The sequence below is a fragment of the Stegostoma tigrinum genome, chromosome 4 (genome assembly GCF_030684315.1).
Source record: "Stegostoma tigrinum isolate sSteTig4 chromosome 4, sSteTig4.hap1, whole genome shotgun sequence".
Lineage (NCBI taxonomy): Eukaryota > Metazoa > Chordata > Chondrichthyes > Orectolobiformes > Stegostomatidae > Stegostoma > Stegostoma tigrinum.
The window spans coordinates 43,870,717-43,889,793 of record NC_081357.1 but is presented as its reverse complement, the minus strand read 5'-3'; the positions used below and the strand labels follow the sequence as shown (position 1 = coordinate 43,889,793).

The 19,077-nt window shown below is 40.7% G+C and overlaps 1 protein-coding gene across 3 annotated transcripts in view; it reads left to right on the top strand.

The window, feature by feature from the left end:
- Positions 1-19,077, top strand: part of ahi1 (Abelson helper integration site 1) — a 249,179-nt gene that overhangs the window by 18,122 nt on the left and 211,980 nt on the right. For all 3 annotated transcript variants that reach the window (XM_048531564.2, XM_048531565.2, XM_048531563.2), the window contains exon 2: positions 17,047-17,130. In XM_048531564.2, coding sequence (XP_048387521.1) covers positions 17,121-17,130 — 10 coding nt within the window. In that variant the 5' untranslated portion in view covers positions 17,047-17,120. The remainder of the gene's footprint in view (positions 1-17,046; positions 17,131-19,077) is intronic.

Below are 19,077 nucleotides of genomic sequence, written 5' to 3'. Positions count from 1 at the left end.
TTTCAAGATTCCATGGACTCTGAAAACTGTTCCCATGAGTTGGAAGGCAGCTAATGTTACCCCATTATTTAAAGTGGAGGTAACAAGAAAATAGAAAATTACCGGTCTTTAGCTTAACCTTGGTAGGGGAGAAAATACAAGAGTCAATCAGGGAGATTTAATAGCAGAACAATTGGACAACAGTGACAGGATAAGAGTGAGTCAATATGGACTTATAAAATGGAAATTTTTATGTATGTATTGGAATATTTCAAGGCTGTAACTACTAGGGTTGATCAGGAAGAGCCAATGAATGTGGTTTAATCTCCACCACACCCAACCTTCACTCACCTACCACCAACTCACTTGCTTTCCCCAGCCCCATCCCTCCTCTTTATTTATTTCTGAGCTGCCTTTCTCTTCTCTCTTTCTGAAGAAGGGACCCAACCCAAATGTTACTTGTTGGCTTTCAACTCAACTTTCAACCTTCCTGCTCCTCTGCTGCCTGGCCTGCTGTGTTCTTCCAGCTCCACGCTGTGTTATCTCTAATTTCAGCATCTGCAGTTCTTACTGTATGTACTTGGACTTTCAGAAGGCTTTCATGAAGGCTCCACTTAAGAGTTTATCATGTACAATTAAACACATGGTTGGCAGACAGGAACGAAAGTAGGAATAAACAGCTGCAGGCAGTGAGTAGACGGGTGCTGCAGAGATCAGTGTTTGGATATGAATATACTTAATTTAGAGGAGGGAACTAAATGTAATGTCTCCGAACAAATGACACAAAGCTGGGTGGAAGCATGAACTGAGAAGAATGCCAAAACGTTTCCATGTTACAGTTTAAGGAGTTGGGGGTATGCCATTTAGGACTAAGCTGATGAGTTATTCCTTCATCCAGAGAGTAGTGAACATATGGAATTTTCTGCTCTTCAAACCAGTTGAAGCCAAAACATTGAAGGATTTCAAGAAGGAATAGGATTTAGTTCTTCAAGCTAAAAAGATCAAAGGGCATGGGAAGAAAGCAGAATTGTGTACTGAATTGGGTGATAAACTGTGATCGTATAAAATAGCAAAAGAGGCCTGAAGGGCCAAATAGCCTACTCCTTTGTATGTTTCTTTGTTAGATACACTGAGAACAAGACCCAAAGCTGGTTTAGAGTGATTAGTGCCCCAGTGTTGAACGCATTGGCATGGGGAAAGACGTTGCTGTTGGGCAGTCTTCCTTGAAGGATCTTGTAAAGTGAGCGCTGGTGGTATTTCTCCAGTGGCTGTTGTCAGCAATCCAAATCTTTGAAGCATATGAGAAGACCAGGATTGGTACATTCTGGTAAGTGATGATTTTGAGTTTGAGGTCTTGATCCTTAAATACTCTTCCTGAGATGGTGAATGCTAAACTTACACATTGGAGCTGACGATGATTCTTCTTTCTGTGTCTGCTTTCACCTGAGAGGAAGTTCCCACAATATGGCAAATGGTCCACATTTTCCAGGATCTCACTGTTGATCTCAATCAACATGGTGATATGTTTTGCTTGTGGAAACTGGTTGGTAGACAAATTTAGGTTTTTCAGGGTGTTACGTGAAAGGCTTATTTTCTCATTTACTTCAGAATTGTTAACTACTTGGAGTTCAGTTTCTGAGTGAGCCTATGCATAACAGGCTAAGAAAAATACTGCTGAAGATATGAAATAAAAACAGAATATGCTGGAGAAATTCAGGTATGGCAACATCTATGGAGAAAGAAACAGTTAATGTTTTGACTCAAATGTGACTCTTTTTGGAACTTATCCTTGAGGCATAAATGCCAAAGGAAAAGTATATAAGTTCATTTGGCCAAATCTACTGAGCGGAAGGCAGCCTGGAGGCTTTCAAAGAGCTGGTGAAGTCCTGCACACATTGAAACATGTTAAAAATCATTATATTTGGTCCATTATCAAGGACAGACTTGCATGTATTTTCCTTGTTGTGTGGAGGAGAAGTAAGTTTGATCGGAGATTTTGTAACTCTGTGATTCATTGATATCTGTAAAATTAAAGCAAATTCATTGTTCAATTTGGGCCTCGTCTCTCTAAAGTGTTCTCAGACTGTATTGAAAGATTGAAAGAGGATACAGCAAAAGGCACATTTCCTAGTTTAGATCACCCTTCATTGTTGTTGCAATTTAAATATTCTATTTTAAATATTAGGGCAATAAAGATGAGCCCTTGAAAGTGAGGTGGGTCTGAGACCCATGCCAAGATGCTTATGTGTTGGGCTTTATATATATCAGCTGTACACAGCATGGTGGCATTAAATCTTAGGTGTTATACATGAGCAAAACACTCATTTGGTTTTAAAGAGTAAGAAAGTAGATTAAGTGCCTTGGGATGTTGAATTAGGTTTTACATCCCTGAAATTTGATGGAGAAAGAAATGTCTGAGGCAGTTCTTGTATTTTCAGTTGCTAATTGAGAATAAGCAAAGGGTGCAGTATAACTGAATCTTAAGTGAACTTGTGAGCATGCAGAGAGGAAGTAAAGTGTAATGAGTGGTACATTAGGAGCTTACAAAAGGCTAGGGCACACAAGTATGAGGCAATTAATATAAATCTAGAATAGTCTGGACAGATTCAGCTAATTTTTTTTAATAAAAGTGATCCCAAATAAATTTGTCAGCAAAACTTTTTACACAAAGTATCTAGGACATATTACTAACGTCAGGTTGTCTTTGCTACTCAAAACAGAATTGTGAATCATTTCATTGTGTAAGAGTTGACTGTATTTAAAAAAAGTACTTGGCAAGTAATTACATTGATTTATTCTTCTTCTTTCTACGCAGAGGTTAGGGTATTTATGCTTTTGGACACTGATCTTGGCATGGCAGAACGGTTGAAAGGTTCAGTAAAAAATATAGACTTTGTGTAGTTAGGTTGTGGTTTTGAGACTCAAAAGTTGAAGAACTGTTAGTATTTTTTCTGAGATAATAAAATGTGAGGCTGGATGAACACAGCAGGCCCAGCAGCATCTCAGGAGCACAAAAGCTGACGTTTCGGGCCTAGACCCTTCATCAGAGAGGGGGATGGGGAGAGGGAACTGGAATAAATAGGGAGAGAGGGGGAGGCAGACCGAAGATGGAGAGTAAAGAAGATAGGTGGAGAGAGTGTAGGTGGGGAGGTAGGGAGGGGATAGGTCAGTCCAGGGAAGACGGACAGGTCAAGGAAGTGGGATGAGGTTAGTAGGTAGCTGGGGGTGCGGCTTGGGGTGGGAGGAAGGGATGGGTGAGAGGAAGAACCGATTAGGGAGGCAGAGACAGGTTGGACTGGTTTTGGGATGCAGTGGGTGGGGGGGAAGAGCTGGGCTGGTTGTGTGGTGCAGTGGGGGGAGGGGACAAACTGGGCTGGTTTAGGGATGCAGTAGGGGAAGGGGAGATTTTGAAACTGGTGAAGTCCACATTGATACCATATGGCTGCAGGGTTCCCAGGCGGAATATGAGTTGCTGTTCCTGCAACCTTCGGGTGGCATCATTGTGGCAGTGCAGGAGGCCCATGATGGACATGTCATCTAGAGAATGGGAGGGGGAGTGGAAATGATTTGCGACTGGGAGGTGCAGTTGTTTGTTGCGAACTGAGCGGAGGTGTTCTGCAAAGCGGTCCCCAAGCCTCCGCTTGGTTTCCCCAATGTAGAGGAAGCCGCACCGCGTACAGTGGATGCAGTATACCACATTGGCAGATGTGCAGGTGAACCTCTGCTTAATGTGGAATGTCATCTTGGGGCCTGGGATGGAGGTGAGGGAGGAGGTGTGGGGACAGGTGTAGCATTTCCTGCGGTTGCAGGGGAAGGTGCCGGGTGTGGTGGGGTTGGAGGGCAGTGTGGAGCGAACAAGGGAGTCACGGAGAGAGTGGTCTCTCCGGAAAGCTGACAGGGGAGGGGATGGAAAAATGTCTTGGGTGGTGGGGTCGGATTGTAAATGGCGGAAGTGTCGGAGGATAATGCGTTGTATCCGGAGGTTGGTAGGGTGGTGTGTGAGAACGAGGGGGATCCTCTTGGGGCGGTTGTGGCGGGGGCGGGGTGTGAGGGATGTGTTGCGGGAAATATGGGAGACGCGGTCAAGGGCGTTCTCCATCACAGTGGGGGGAAAGTTGCGGTCCTTAAAGAACTTGGACATCTGGGATGTGCGGGAGTGGAATGTCTTATCGTGGGAGCAGATGCGGCGGAGGCGGAGGAATTGGGAATAGGGGATGGAATTTTTGCAGGAGGGTGGGTGGGAGGAGGTGTATTCTAGGTAGCTGTGGGAGTCGGTGGGCTTGAAATGGACATCAGTTACAAGCTGGTTGCCTGAGATGGAGACTGAGAGGCCCAGGAAGGTGAGGGATGTGCTGGAGATGGCCCAGGTGAACTGAAGGTTGGGGTGGAAGGTGTTGGTGAAGTGGATGAACTGTTCGAGCTCCACTGGGGAGCAAGAGGCGGTGCCGACACAGTCATCAATGTACCGGAGGAAGAGGTGGGGTTTGGGGCCTGTGTAGGTGCGGAAGAGGGACTGTTCCACGTATTTTTTCTGATGCTAATTAACGTCAAGGATGTTAATAGTGACTCATAACACTGGTAAAGTGGCCCCTGATGCCTTGTGATTCCAAAATGCCAAAGTTCAAATGGCATCTCCATTACTAATGTTCTGTTATTTTGTAATTTGGCATTCTCGCATTTGTCCTGATGAGTAAAAGATTAAATTCTTCAGCAACATGTCTCTTTTCAGCCAAAACAGATAACTGCTACTCCACCAATAACTGCAAAGGCCCCCAGTTTTCTTCCCATGTGCTCCACGAAGTTTGTATATCTTTCAAATCTAAAACCACATTTTTTTACTTATTTTCCCATCTTTATTGGGGAGACTAAAACACACTAGTGACTGCTGAATATCTCTGTTCTGCTTGCAGATATGTTGCGAAGTTTCCTTTGGGGCACCAATTCAACCCTCTGTCTCATTTATGCATTTAACATTTTACCGTTGTTTTCCTACCCAGTTCCAGGCAAGCCCAACAGTAACCTTCAGGAACAGAACCAATCCTTATCCTCCATGGTCTACAGCCATTTCGTCTGACTACAAAAAAAACCCAAAAGAACTGCAGGTGCTGGAAATCCGAAGCAAAAACAGAAATTGATGGAAAAGCCCAGCAGGCCTGGCAGTATCTGTGGAGAGAAATCAGAATTAATGTTTTGAGTCAAGTGATCCTTCCTCAGAACTGTTCCAAGGAAGGATCACTCGATCCAAAATGTTAACTTGCCAAGCACTTGAGCTTTGCTAGAAATTTCTGTTTTCGCCTGGCTCTAAGCCTGTCTTTTCTATTCGCTTCCAAGTTTTTTTTTCATCCTCTTTTCAGTTCTTTCCCCAGTGTGTAGATTTGTTTTTACATGTAGGTGCAAACTATTAAAATCTACTAATTGCATTCTTGGCAGAAAGCAGCATACCTGGCTGTTGCATTTTTTTTCTTTCTTATTGAGGTGTTTGGGTATGTTGGAGGCTCTAAATCTAAAATAGTAACTTGGCAAATGCGCTGTTTTCTTTGCTTTGACAAGCTTCAAGAATATTGCTTCCTTCACCTATTTTTCTAATCACCTGTTCAGACATGTTATTACACACCTCTGGAACAGGTGGGACTTAACCCAGGTCTCAGTGTGGGGTAGGGACAGTACCATGTACCATAACAGGGCTTATTATTTCTTTTAAAAGTTCGGACAGAATTCGGCCTGACTGACTTGTAAAATCTGACCTAGGGAGAACAAGAATTTAGCATCCCACTTAGCTCTCTTAATTGGCTTCAGAGTTAGCAGTAGTTTAATTTGAGCTAGCATAATTTCTCCCTATCTGATCTAACCAGATCCCTTGTGAATTAAAGTATTTATGCCAAGTAGTCTATTAAAAATGTTACTTTCTCAAATAGAAACGGGCCCATTTTATCAGTGTAACTCAGGTCTGTCATCCCTGGAATGTCAGTGTCTGGCATAGTGTCTGGATGCAATGCCATATGATTGATGTTGCCATAGAGATGAGCTTTGGAAGGAAGATGCCCACATTGTAGGATTGGGTTGCAGGCTTCCTAAAAGATCCCTGAACCTGTCTGACCTGGTCAGTCTGCAAGAATTTGAAAGCAAGAGAATGATCAGATACATAGCATCAGCAAGTATCTAATTGTCACCATGCACAAAGAGGATGGAGTTATGTGCTGATACTGAGTCCAAGTTCTTATGAGCGTAAACAAAGCTAGAAGCTTTGCCTAATTTTGACTAGAGAGAAGAATCTCATTTTGTCCTTCACTGTGTAAATTAATTCTGAGATTAGGATTACCCAGCAGGGAAAGGAAACAAACTGTTTGGAGCATTTATTATTTGTTAATGGAATGTGAGTGTTGCTGGCTTGGACTGCATTTATTACCCATTCCAAATTGGTGTTCAAAAGGCTACCCTTGTTAACCACTGCAATCTTTGGGGCTCAGGAACACCCACCTTGCTATTAGGACAGAAGTTTCAGAATTTTGACAGTAACTGTAAAGAAATGACAATGTAGTTCCAAATCATAATGGGGCGGTGCTGGTGTTGGACTGGGGTGGACAAAATTAGAAGTTACATGACACCAAGTTATAGTTCAACAGATTTATTTGAAATCACAAGCTTTTGGAGAGCTGCACCTTCGTCAGGTGAAGTGGAGAGAAGCACAGGCACAGAATTTATAGGTGAAGAGAAAATGACAAAATAATTCCAGGTAATTACGAGTGTCAACAGATTAGTAAATATAGTGTGAGTGGAGTGTCAGCAGGCTTAATTAATATAACAGCACTCTGAAAGTTTGTGTTTTCGAACAAACATGTTGGACTATAACCTGGTGTCATGTGACTTATAACTAACTCCAAGTCATAATGGAGTGTGGCATGAACAGGGGCTTGCATATAGTGGCATTCTCATGTATCTGCCATTCTTGTCCTTTTGAAGTGATAGCTCTTTCCAAACTTGTAAAGTCTATCAGTGATACCTAGGTTACTGGAGAGCATCTTGTAGTTGGTACACACAGTGTGACAGTGGTGAAATTACTGAAAGTTATAGAGCCATACAGCATGAAAACAGACCCTTCGGTCCAACTCATCTGTGGTGACCAGATATTCAATATTAATCTAGTCCCATTTACCAGCATTTGACCCATATCCCTCTAAACCCTCCAATTCATATACTCATCCGGATGCCTTTTTAAGTGTTGTAATTGTATCAGCCTTCACCACCACCTCTGGCAGCTCATTCCATACACGCACCATCCTCTACTTGTGAAAGTTGCCTCTTAAGTACCTTTAAAATCTTTCCCCTCTTATCTTAAACCTATGCCCTTTAATTTTGGACTCTCCTAACCTTGGAAGTAGATCTCGGCTATTCGCCCTATCCATGCTTTTCATGATTTTATAAATCTCTATAAGGTACCCCCCCCAGCCTCTGACACTCCAGGGAAAATAGCCCCAGCTTATCCAGCCTCTCACTATAGCTCCAACCTCTAATCTGGCAACATCTTTGTAAATCTTTTCTGAACCCTTCCAAGTTCAACAACGTCTACGTGGCACAATAGCACAGTGGTTAAGATTGCTGCCTCACAGAGCCAGGTCCCTGGATTTGATTCCGCCCTCCATTGAACATCCATGTGGAGTTTGCACATTCTCCCCGCGCATGCATGGGTTTCTTCCCACAACCGAAAGATGTGCAGGCTAGGTGGATTGGCCATTGGAAATGCAGGATTACAGAGATTGGGGGGTGAGGGGCTGTCTGGGTGGGATGCTGGCTTTGGGTTTAATGAGCTGAATGGCTTTCTCCCACACTGCAGGAATTCTATAATCTTTCCTGTAGCAGGAAGTTCAGAATTGTGTATCATATTCCAAACTTGGCCTAACCAATGCCCCGTACAGCTGCAACATGACCTCCCAACTCCTACACTCAGTGCACTGACCAATACTTTCACTTCTGAGGACGGCACCAGACCCAAAACGTTAACTCTGATTTTCTTCTTCATGAATGCTACTGGACCTGCTGAGCTTTTCCAGTAGCTTTGTTTTTGTTCCGTCACTTCACTGCTCTGTCTACCTGCGACTGCACTTTCAGGGAGCTATGAACCTATGCTCAAAGTCTTTTGTTCAGCAACACTCGCCAGGATCTTAACATGAAGTGTATAAGTTTTACCCTGAATTGTCTTACCAAAATGTAGCACCTTACATTTATGTAAATTAGACTCTATCTGCCACGCCTTGGCCCCTTGATCCATCTGATCAAGGTCCTGAGATAACTTCCTTTGCTGTCCATTACAACCAATCTTGGTGCCATCTGCAAACTTACTAATCATACCTTCTGCCTTCACATACAAACCATTTATATAAATGACAAAAAACCGTGGACTCAAAGTTCTGGATGAGGTGCCAAACAAGCAGGCTGTTTTTTTCAATGTGGCGTCCAGCATCTTAAATATTATTGGAGCTGCACCCAATCATGCAAGTGAAAAACATTTCACCAGAATCCTGTCTTCTAAATGATGGACAAGCATTTGAGGAGTCAGGATTTGAATTACTTGCTGCGTAATTCATAGCCTCTGATCTCCCCTAACGGCCACAGTATTAGTTGTAGCTGGTCCGTTTCTGTTTCTGAACAATGATACTCCACAAAATGTTTATGATGGGAATTCACAAGTGTTAATGCCATCAATGTCAAGGAGCGATGGTAAGATTCTCTCTTGTTGGAAATTGCTGAGAGCTAATATGGCATGAATGTTACTGCTCACTTATTTACCCAAGCCTGGATGCCATTCCAAGTGTTGTTGCATCGAGGCATTATCTGTTTCAATATGAGGAGTCACGCATGGTCCTGACCATTGTGTGTTCATCTCTACTTCTGACGTCATGATGGCAGGAAGGTCACTGAAGCTGCTGAAGATGGTTGGGCCTAGGAAACTAATTTGAGGAAATTCTACAATGCCGCACTGCTGAGTTAATTGGCCTGCAATACCCACAGCCGTCTTTGTGCTAACTATGACTGATTCTCACTGGCACCAGTTTTGATGTAATACTCAGTCAAATGTTTCTGTGTTGTCACAGTTAATCACGATCACTTCAGCTATTTTGTCATGTTTGGACTGAGGCTGTAATGAGGTTTGGACCTAAGTGGCTCTGGCAGAATCCAACTGAACATCAGCGAGCAACTTATTCCTTTGTAGCATTTGATAGCGCTCAATGACCCCTCTGTTGTAAGTGATGAAGTGATTGATAAGGCGGTAATTAGCTGAGGTGCCATTTTCCTGTTCTTTGTGCACAGGATATAATTGAGCAATTGTCCATACTGTTGGGTAAATCCCAGTATTTTATCTATACTAGACGGCTTAGCGAGGAGTGTGGCTACTTCTTGAGTGTAAGTACTGTTGTTGAATGTTGCCAGAGCCCATATTCTTTGCAATTTCCAGTGCTTTCAGCCATTTCTTGATATCATATAACAAGTAGAATTGATTGAAGATTGGCATCTGTGTGCTGGTGACCCCAGAAGGAGATTGAGATGGACCGTTACTCAGTACTTACGGGTGAATACAAATATTTCAGTTTGAACTTTTCCACTGATGTGCTGGGCTTCCCCTTCTCTAAGGGTGGCAATATTTGTGGAGCTTCCATTTTCTATTGGTTGTTAATTTGTTCACAACCATTCACGACTGGCTATGGCAGGACTATAGACCTTTGATTGAATCTATCTGTTGTGCATTAGCCTAGCCCAGTCTGTTGTATACACTTTCTGCTGCATAGCTTCTCCAAATTAAAACCTATGTGTTACCTGTGCCTGCTGCTGTTATGGGCATAGCCACTCGTACTTTTCGTTAAACAAAGGTTGATCTCCTAGTTTGATGTTAATAAAATAGGGGATATGCCAGACCGTGAGATTAAACATTGTAGTTGAACATAATTCTGCTTCTGACATCCCACCATGTTCAATTTTCAGTTTGATGGTAGCGCAATGGAGAGTATCTTCAGTGTGAAGAGGGGCCCTGCTGGTCAGAGGGGCAGTAGTGTACTTGTGACAGATAGATTGGTGAGGACAAGGTCAGTTGGATTTTCCTCTGAAGTTGATTCCTTCATCATCTCCTGCAGACCCAGTCGAGCAGCTGTGGCCATAACACACCTCCCTGAGTTGTTTCCCTTCGTAATCAGTGCAATAATTGGATTCCAGTTTATACTCATGTTTTTACTGCGGCATACGGCAGCATGTTAAGGCCTCTAAATCCTTTACTCTGTAGCCAAGTGTCGATCGTTTAGTTGCATTTTATAGGTTACAAAAAATTCTAACACGTGACAACTGGGACATTCTCTGTGGTCGCCTGACTTCTTAGTATCATAATTCTGCCTGTAGGTTAGCTTAAGAGTGTGCATTAAATGCTCATCCTGATAATCAGTAGGGATGAGTTCATGCTCAACAACCTATTTGTTTAAATCAATCCCCATCAATTTGTCTCTGACCTGACCTGCTGTAAAACAATATCATATCACATTTCAAGGTAACACTTCTGCAAATAGACTCAGAAGCAGAGCAATAGAGCTTTATTCTACACAAGTAGACTACACATTTGTGCTTTTGGGATTCAGGTGGGCGTTTTTTCTGGTCCGCACCCCCATCTCACCAACAGCATGTGTATTAAGCCACGGTGGAGCAGTGGAATTGGTACGGGGCTGGGCCTTGCAAAGGTGGCAGCGGACTTTGGGGTATAGTTAAAGATGTCTTCTACTGGTTGTGATTACAACAAAGCTACATGGGTTCCAGGACTAACAAAGGTAGGGATCACAAAGATTCGTGATAGGACAGAGACCCCCTTCCTTCCAGCACGCACACACTTTCACATGCCCCCACACACAGGCTCGCACACACAGCCACTCACCCCTCATTGGGGTGACTGTCATGACTGTAAGCCTTCTAACAGAGTCTAAAGGTACAAGGAAGTATAAGACTTCTAAGTTAGGAGAGTGGTGACTTTCAGTTAAAGTAAGAAGAGGCTCATACAAAGCTTTAGCTGTTTTACAACGGAATGACAGCAGTGACAGCCATGAATCTGCAACCTCTGCATCTTGGGACTGATCACCTGGCATCTAGCCAAGGTCTTTTGAATTTCCCTATACACTGGCAATCCTGTTAATACTGAACAAATATGGTGCTTTTTAAAATTAGGGTTGATAACTGTACAATAGATGCAATGCTTGATCTGCCTGAGTAGACGAATCTGTGGAGCCCGATTTTTCAATTATCATTGACACTCCTGTTACTATTTACAGCATTACGTCAAACTCAAGACAATTTTATTTGCTGAATTTAATTTTCTCTCATACCCACTTAATAAGCTTTTGTGTCTATTGAGCCAATGACTATTCACATTTCCACATATGTACTTTAACATTACAAGCCCCTTTTCTGCCAAAAAGTCTGTGGTCGACAGCATAATTTCATTGTTGTAGTGTCAGTCTGTTTTGTACTTTTGTAATTATTTTTGGTATTGTAATATTGTGCTGTTGTATGCTTTGATTTATTTTAGTTGTGTTGATGTAAGATTATTCCTTCGCATTTATTAGTCAAGTAACAGGTGTAACAGTGTATGGTTAGAATATAGATTTGATTTGACAAATAAATATCATTAATTAGATAGGACACCAAATCCTTAAAAACCAGTAAAGATAAAAGTTCAAGGAGGTGTAAAGCATGTTCGATTTCATTACGCCAGCAAGTAAAGAATAAATAGCATGTCTACATAGAAGGGGACATGTAGATGACACATATGCTATTAAGTTAGCAGTCAGCACAGACAATAAAAAGGAATAAACAATAGTTAAATCACCAAAATGAAAGCCTGGACAGACACATGGCTACATCATACCAAGTGCAAAGGTAAAATGTTAATTAACAGGAGGAAAACTAAATCCTTCCAACTGATATGAAAAGATCCTTATCACATGAATACCATTAAAGACTAAAATAAGACAATACTCACAGAGAAATGCAAAATCCTTACTGATTCATGTAAGATTGAATGAATAAGAGACAAATGCAGTGAATCCAGATTTAAGTGTATAAGTGTATAAGGTCATAAATTGACTATATTGAAGGCCACAAACTTATACAGGAATCTCCACCAAATAATTAAGGAATAATGTTAAATGATACAACATTGCATAAAAGTGGGAGGAACTTATATGCATGGTTAATGCCCACATTTGCAAAGCAGGAGGGGTCCAAAAGTAGAAAAAAATCTCTTTCACTGAAGTCTTAGGCACATTCAGTAAGACCTCTGAAGAGATATTTGAGACTTTAATATAAAATTTTAAATGTTGACAGATATTCTGTTCTTAGATATTATTTGGTATTTTGTTTTAGAATTCTCTCTAATTCCTTTCGAAAACATTAAGTGTTTTGGCCTCAACTGTTTCCTAAGGCAGAGTATTCCAAATGACTCCCCGCTCTGAGGGTGAAGAAATTTCTCCCTATCTCAGTTATAAATGACCTACCGCATGCCCTATCATCAGTAACATCTTTCCAGCATTTATTCTGTCTATTCTGGTTAGAATTTTGTAGCTTTCTATGAGATCACCCTCCTTCTTCTAAACTCCAGTGAATATAATTCTTACTGACCCAGTTTCTTGTCATATGTCAGTTATGCTATTCAGGAATCTGTCTAGTCAACCTTTGTTGTATTTCCTCCATAGCAAGAGCATCCTTACATAGGTCAGAAGCCTAAAACTACACACAGTTGTCCAGGTGTGGTTTCACCTTGTACCATTGTAGCAAGGTATCCCAGATCCTGTGCTTGAACCCTCTTCTTATAAAGCCCAACATTCTACGTTCTCCACCAACTGCACAGTTAAGCATTAGGTTTTCAGTTTAGGTCAGGAATTGTTTTTCTTTTTTGATAAGGAAAAGCACATGTAACTTGGTAAAAACTGGATTCCAGGTGGGATGTGCAAAACTGTTAGCTAAGTCTTGTAAGCTAGTTGCTCTTAATAGAGGAAGGGTGTTTAGATTTGCTAAGAAATCTAGCACAATGGAAGGTAGTTGTGATTGTTGGAGATCACTCGTCTCAGTCCTGAGATATCACAGCAGATGTTCCTCAGGATAAGAATATTCGAATCATGATCATCTTCAATTGTTTCTTCAAAGACTGTACCTCCATCATAAGTTGATGATCTGGTGATCTGCAATCATGAAACAATGTTCAGCACTATTTGTGACTCCTTTGAAACATTCAGTGTCCATATGCAGCATGACCTGATTTAGGCTGATAAGTGGCCAGCAATAATCACACTATATGTAAGTACCAGGCAATGAACATTTCCAACAAGAGAGAATGTAATCATCACCCCTTGAGGTTTAATAACAGTATCATTGCTGAATCGCCAGCCAACATCCTGGAGGTTGCAATGTCATAAAAATACTGTGATTGGAGGAATAAGTCAGAAACCTGGAATTCTACAATGAGTAGCTCATTACCTTCTCTCCCCACTGCCTGTCCACTATCTGCAATTCCTAAGTGCGTTGGAGCACTTACCATGTTCTTGGCTGGGTGCCGCTTCACTAGCAGTCATGATGCTCAACAATCCAGCTACTGTAACTAGCAGCTTCAACATATACTTCACCATTGCACAGGGTGCACTGCACTAACTTACCAAGAGCCCCTCAACAGCATCTTCCAAGCCCATGAATTTTACCATCTATAAGGACAATACCTGTGTGTTCCCCTCCACATTGTATCTTGACTTCAGACTATGTAACTGTTCACTGTCGCTGGGTCAACATCCTAGAACAGTCTTCCCTACAGCACTTGTGATCTTCTCTATGCCCCATGGACTGCAGCAATTCAAAGAGGCAGCTTACTCAACAATTATTGATCAACAATAAATAAATAAATGTTGCCAGCAATGCCCCACATTCAAAGAACAAATTTTAAAAAAGGAGGGAAAATTAGAATATGGGAGAAAACTTGTTAGAAGTATGAAAAGGGATAGCAGGAGTTTCTTAAGATGTTTAAAAAAGGAAATTGTGAACAATTGTGAGCATTGGTCCTATAGAAAGTGCGTCTAGGGAATTAATAACAAAAAATGGGAAATTGCAGATAAATAAATTTTATTTATTGGTCTTCATAATGGAAATTCAATTAACATCCCAGAAGTAACTGTTAATCAGGAAATGGAAAATAGAGAGGAAGCCAGGAAAATTACAATCACCACGGACGTGGCACTGAGTGAATTGTTGGAGATGCAGGTTGATATATCCCTGGATCTTGTTAGAGTGAGATATTTGATGTAATTTTCAAAGACTTAGATTTAGGAAAGGTTCCAATAAATTCTGAAAATAACTAACGCCTTGCCTTTTTCAAAAAGGAGGGAGACAGAAAGCAGAAAACTGTAACCCAGTTAGCTTATGATGGTGAAGATGCTGGAAGGTGTGACTAAAGATGTGATAGTTGGGCATTTGTTAAATTCAAATTCATACTGACACAGAGTCATTTTGGTTTTGTGAAAGTGAAGCCATGCTTAACCAATTTTTTTTAAATACAGCAAACTTTTTATAATCGGCACCAATGGGACCTGGTATATACTGGTTGATTTAATATTCCGGTTAATTACCTGGACCACTTGATCAATGTAAAAACACACGCTAGTAGTGGAAACATAATGGAAGGGGTTTACATATTGCTGTTATTCTTTATTTACAGCATAAAACATTTAAATAATAATGCAGTCGGAGATAGTAAGAACTGTACATGCTGGAGTCAGAGACAACAGTGTGGAGCGGGAGGAATGCAGGAGGCCAGGCAGAATCAGAGGACCAGGGAAGTTGACATTTCTGAAGAAGGACCCCGACCCAAAACGTCATCTTTCCTACTCCTCTGATGCTGTCTGATCTGTGTGTTCCTCTAGCTCCACACAGTATTGTTTCAATAATAATGCAGCTTTGCCTTATAAAAAACATAATGGCAGAGAAGTTTCTGACTTGCATCTCAACTGAATGATTCAGACACTGTGGAGATCCTGATGATACAGTAAACTTTCAGTCTTTCAGTTATTTAGTTTTTGCTGGTTTTTGGAGTTCTGGTTTAAAGGTGCCAATTAAAACAATGTATGCTATAGTCTGTGCCATGCATAAAAAGGAGCTGATGGAAGTACTAGCTTAGGTTTAGACTTGTGTGCCACATTAAAGGTTATTGTGAGTAATAAATTCAGTTTGTGTCAAGGGTGATAAATTGGCATTGATAAAAGATTGGCTAACCCTCAGGAAACAGTAGGTGTAAGTGGGTCATTTTCAAATCGGCATAATATCATGAGTGGTTAAGTTGTGAAGAGGACTTAATGAAGCTGCAAAAGGAAGTAGATTGGTTAAGTGAGTAGCAATGATCTGACAATTGGGGTATAACATGGGAAAATATGAAATTGTCCATTTCAACTTGAGGATTTGTCCATTTCAGCTTGAGGAATAAGAAAGAAACATATCATCCAAATGTGAGAGATTGTACAGCTCTGAGATGCAGAGGGATTTGGGCTTCCTAGTGCATGAATTGTATAAGGTTGGTATGCAGATACAACAAGTATTTAGGAAAGCTAATGGAATGTTACCGTTTATTGGAAGAACAGCTGTACACAAAGATTGGAAGGCTTTGTTCAGTTATTCAGAGCCTTGGTGAGACCATATCTGGAGTACGGTGAAAAGTTTTGGACTCTTTATTTAAGGAAAGTTGTAAATATGTTGGAAACATAGAGAAGGTCGTCCAAACTAATATCTAGAATGAGCAAGTTGTCTTATGAGGATAGGTTAAGCATGCAATGCTTGCATCTGTTGGCGTTTAGAAGAGTGAGAAACATACAAGATCTTGAAGGATCTTGACAAAGTGGATGTGGAAATGATGTTTCTTCCTGTAGGAGAATGTAGAAGTAGAGATCATAATTTAAAAATATGGGGTCTCCCATTTAAGACAAAGATGAGAATATTTTGAAAATCTCCTCAAAAAGGCAGTGGAAACATGAATATTTTAAAGGCAGATGTAGATAGATCCTTGATAAGCAAGCGGCTGTTAACATACTGATCCATTCACTGGAAATGCTTGGGAAGTGGGTTAGAAGCCGCCGTTGCGTCTGTGTGAAAGTTACGTAATTGTGGCTTCATGCAGTTCAGGTTTTGTCTCAAAATTCTTTAATTTTTGGCTGAATAAGTATACAATAGATTGATTCCCAATATCTAATGCAAGTTACACTCCTGTTGAGAGGGTAAGCAAATAGTTTTGTTAAAAGCAGCTCCCTGAAATACAAATGGCTTGTGTATTTCAAAGTCTGAGTTAATTACCAAAAAACCCAGACTTGGTAATTGCGAGTGAAGACAATTTTCATCTTAAATATGTAAAACATCACAGTGAATCAACCAAAGAAAGAAACAAGAACGGGAATAGCTGAAGGAACTTAAACAGTCTGGCAGCATCTGTGGAGAGAAAACAGAGATAACATTTTGGGTCTGGAGACCCTTCTCTATAACTGAAGAAGGCTCTCTAGACCTGAAATGTTGGCTCTGTTTTCTCTCCTGAGATACTGCCAGACATGCTGAGTTTCTCCAGCAGTTTGTTTTTGTTTCAGATTTCCAGCATCTGCAGCTCTTTTATTTTTCTTGTTTTTCTTTTCAAACAAAAATAGATGAGTTGTTTTTCACACCTTACTGGGTAGATTAATTTCAGTGTTTTTGAATAAAAATGTTAATTTCAGTTCGGATAATTTTATGTTCTCAAATACAAAACTTGGCTATTTTTTCTGGTTGCAATTTGCTGTGGCTATTTTAAGTCTGTCTTGGCTATTTTAAGACTGTCTTTGCTATTTAAAACTGTTTAGTCCATAGAATTTGAAAACATTGACTTATCACAGCAACAGTTCGAACGTTTTCCTTATTGCATATCTTTGATGCATAAAATCTAGATTCCTCCTTCTACCCTCCCCTTCCCCTCTGCTGTCTTCTGTACTCACATGCACAGCCATTCATTGTTGTTTCTGAAATTACTCTTCTCTCAATGATTTTTAGGTTGACTCCCTCCTGAAGTTTTTATCTGGGAATGTTGCACATCAGGAGGATATCTAAGTACAGTCTAAAGAAAGATGCCAGCAGGTATGATTTACCTTCATTGATTTTGATAGAAAAGGAGAATGCTAGACATTGGAAATAAAATAAATTCTTTGGAAACACATGGTAGAGTCAGTCAGCCTCTGGGCTTAGATGCACATTCTGGGGTAGGAGGGTGTGGAAACTCAGAAAATGCCGCAAGTTTGTGATCACCTGCAGAAGAATCAGATTTTCAGATATTCAGCATCTGCAGTTTTGTTTTTTGCTTTTTATTTCATAAAAATACTGTTTGATATTGAATTGGTCTCATTCATTGAAAAAGTTATGAGAGTTAAAAACAAAGTGCTGTAGAAACTTAGATCTGACAGCATACAAGGAGAGTTACAGGTAATGTTTTGAGTTGAGCATGATTCTTTTACAGAACTCTTCCATTTGGAACCAGTTCCAAAAGACACAGATTTGACTTGAAACATTTAACTGTTGTTATTTGATGACAAACATTCCTGGGCCTGCTGAGCTTTTCCAGCACTCATTGCCTTACTTCAAATTTCCAATATCTGCAGTATTTTGCTTTTATTCTTTTACTGAGTGCACACATCTAGACAAAGTATATTAGTGCTGAGTGCGACAATTCTCATTTTAGCTCTTAGTATCAGTTTTAATAGGTGCTAAATCAGATAGCTTAGCTACACATTGTGTCCCATCCCTAAAAAGCAACCTTCATCATAATTTGACCTTGTTAATATTTTGTGCATTAACATTGTCTGGCTGTTTTTTCCTTAGTTTTGGTGAACTTTAAGCTTTCAGCCAAACTGGAGTGATGCCTTCCACATTCACTTTTATTACAATCCCTGGAGAAGATCCGTACATCCAAAATGAACAACTTTACTGAATAATACACTAAGAAATTATAAGCACGATTTCTCAAAGTATGTCTTTTATTTGAACATGAATCCAAATAATTGAAAATTAACAGGCAAATTTTAATTATAATAAAAAGGTAGATATCACTTTAAATAATCCATATAATAAAGGTAAGTTTGTCGTACCCACAAGCACCTGCAGTACTCACATGGACAGGTTTAAAAGGCTCTCATATAGAATCTCAGTCTCTAATATAGAATCTTTCACTTTATTATTGTAAGACTATTTGATGTAGGAGCAGTTAGACTGCTTAGCCCATCGAGTCTGCACAGCCATTTAATCACGGCTTATACGTTTCTCAACCCCATTCTTCTGTCTTCTCTCCATAATCCCCAAACCCTTACCAATCAAAAACCTATCTATCTCTGACTTACATACACTCAATTTCTTGGTCTCCACAGCCCTCTACAGCAACGAGTTCCATGGATTTAACCACCTTCTGGCTGAAGAAATGCCCCTCAGTTCTCAAGGGCATCCCTTAACTCTGAGGCTGTGCCCTTGGCCATAGTCTGTCCTGTGGGTCCTGTAATTCAACCTTGCCAAAAGCCTTCTGGAAATCCAAATAGATCATGTTCACTATCTCTCCTTTGTCTAACTTGCTTGTTACCTCCTCAAAGAATTCTAGCAGATTTGTCAGGCATAATCTCCCTCTTGATGAAGTGTGTTGACTCTACTCTATTTTACTGTGTGTTTCAAAATATTCCACAATCTGATCCTCAATAATGGACTGTAACCTTACCAATGACTGGGGTCACACCAACTGGCATTAGGCTTCTTGTCTTCCATCTCCTTCCCTTCATAAATAGGATGTTACATTTGCCATTTTTCAGTTCTCTGGGACCATCTCTGACTCCAGTGATTCTTGAAAGATCATTATCAATGCCTCTACATTCTCTTCAGCGATCTCCTCCTGAACTTGGGTGTGGTCTGCTTGGTCCAAGTGATTTATTCACCTTCAGACCTTTCAGTTTCCCCAGCATTTTCTCCTTAGAGATGGCCACTATACTCAACTCTACCTCTTGACTCTTGTTGAAGTTCTAATATGCTGCTGGTGTCTTGCACTGTGAA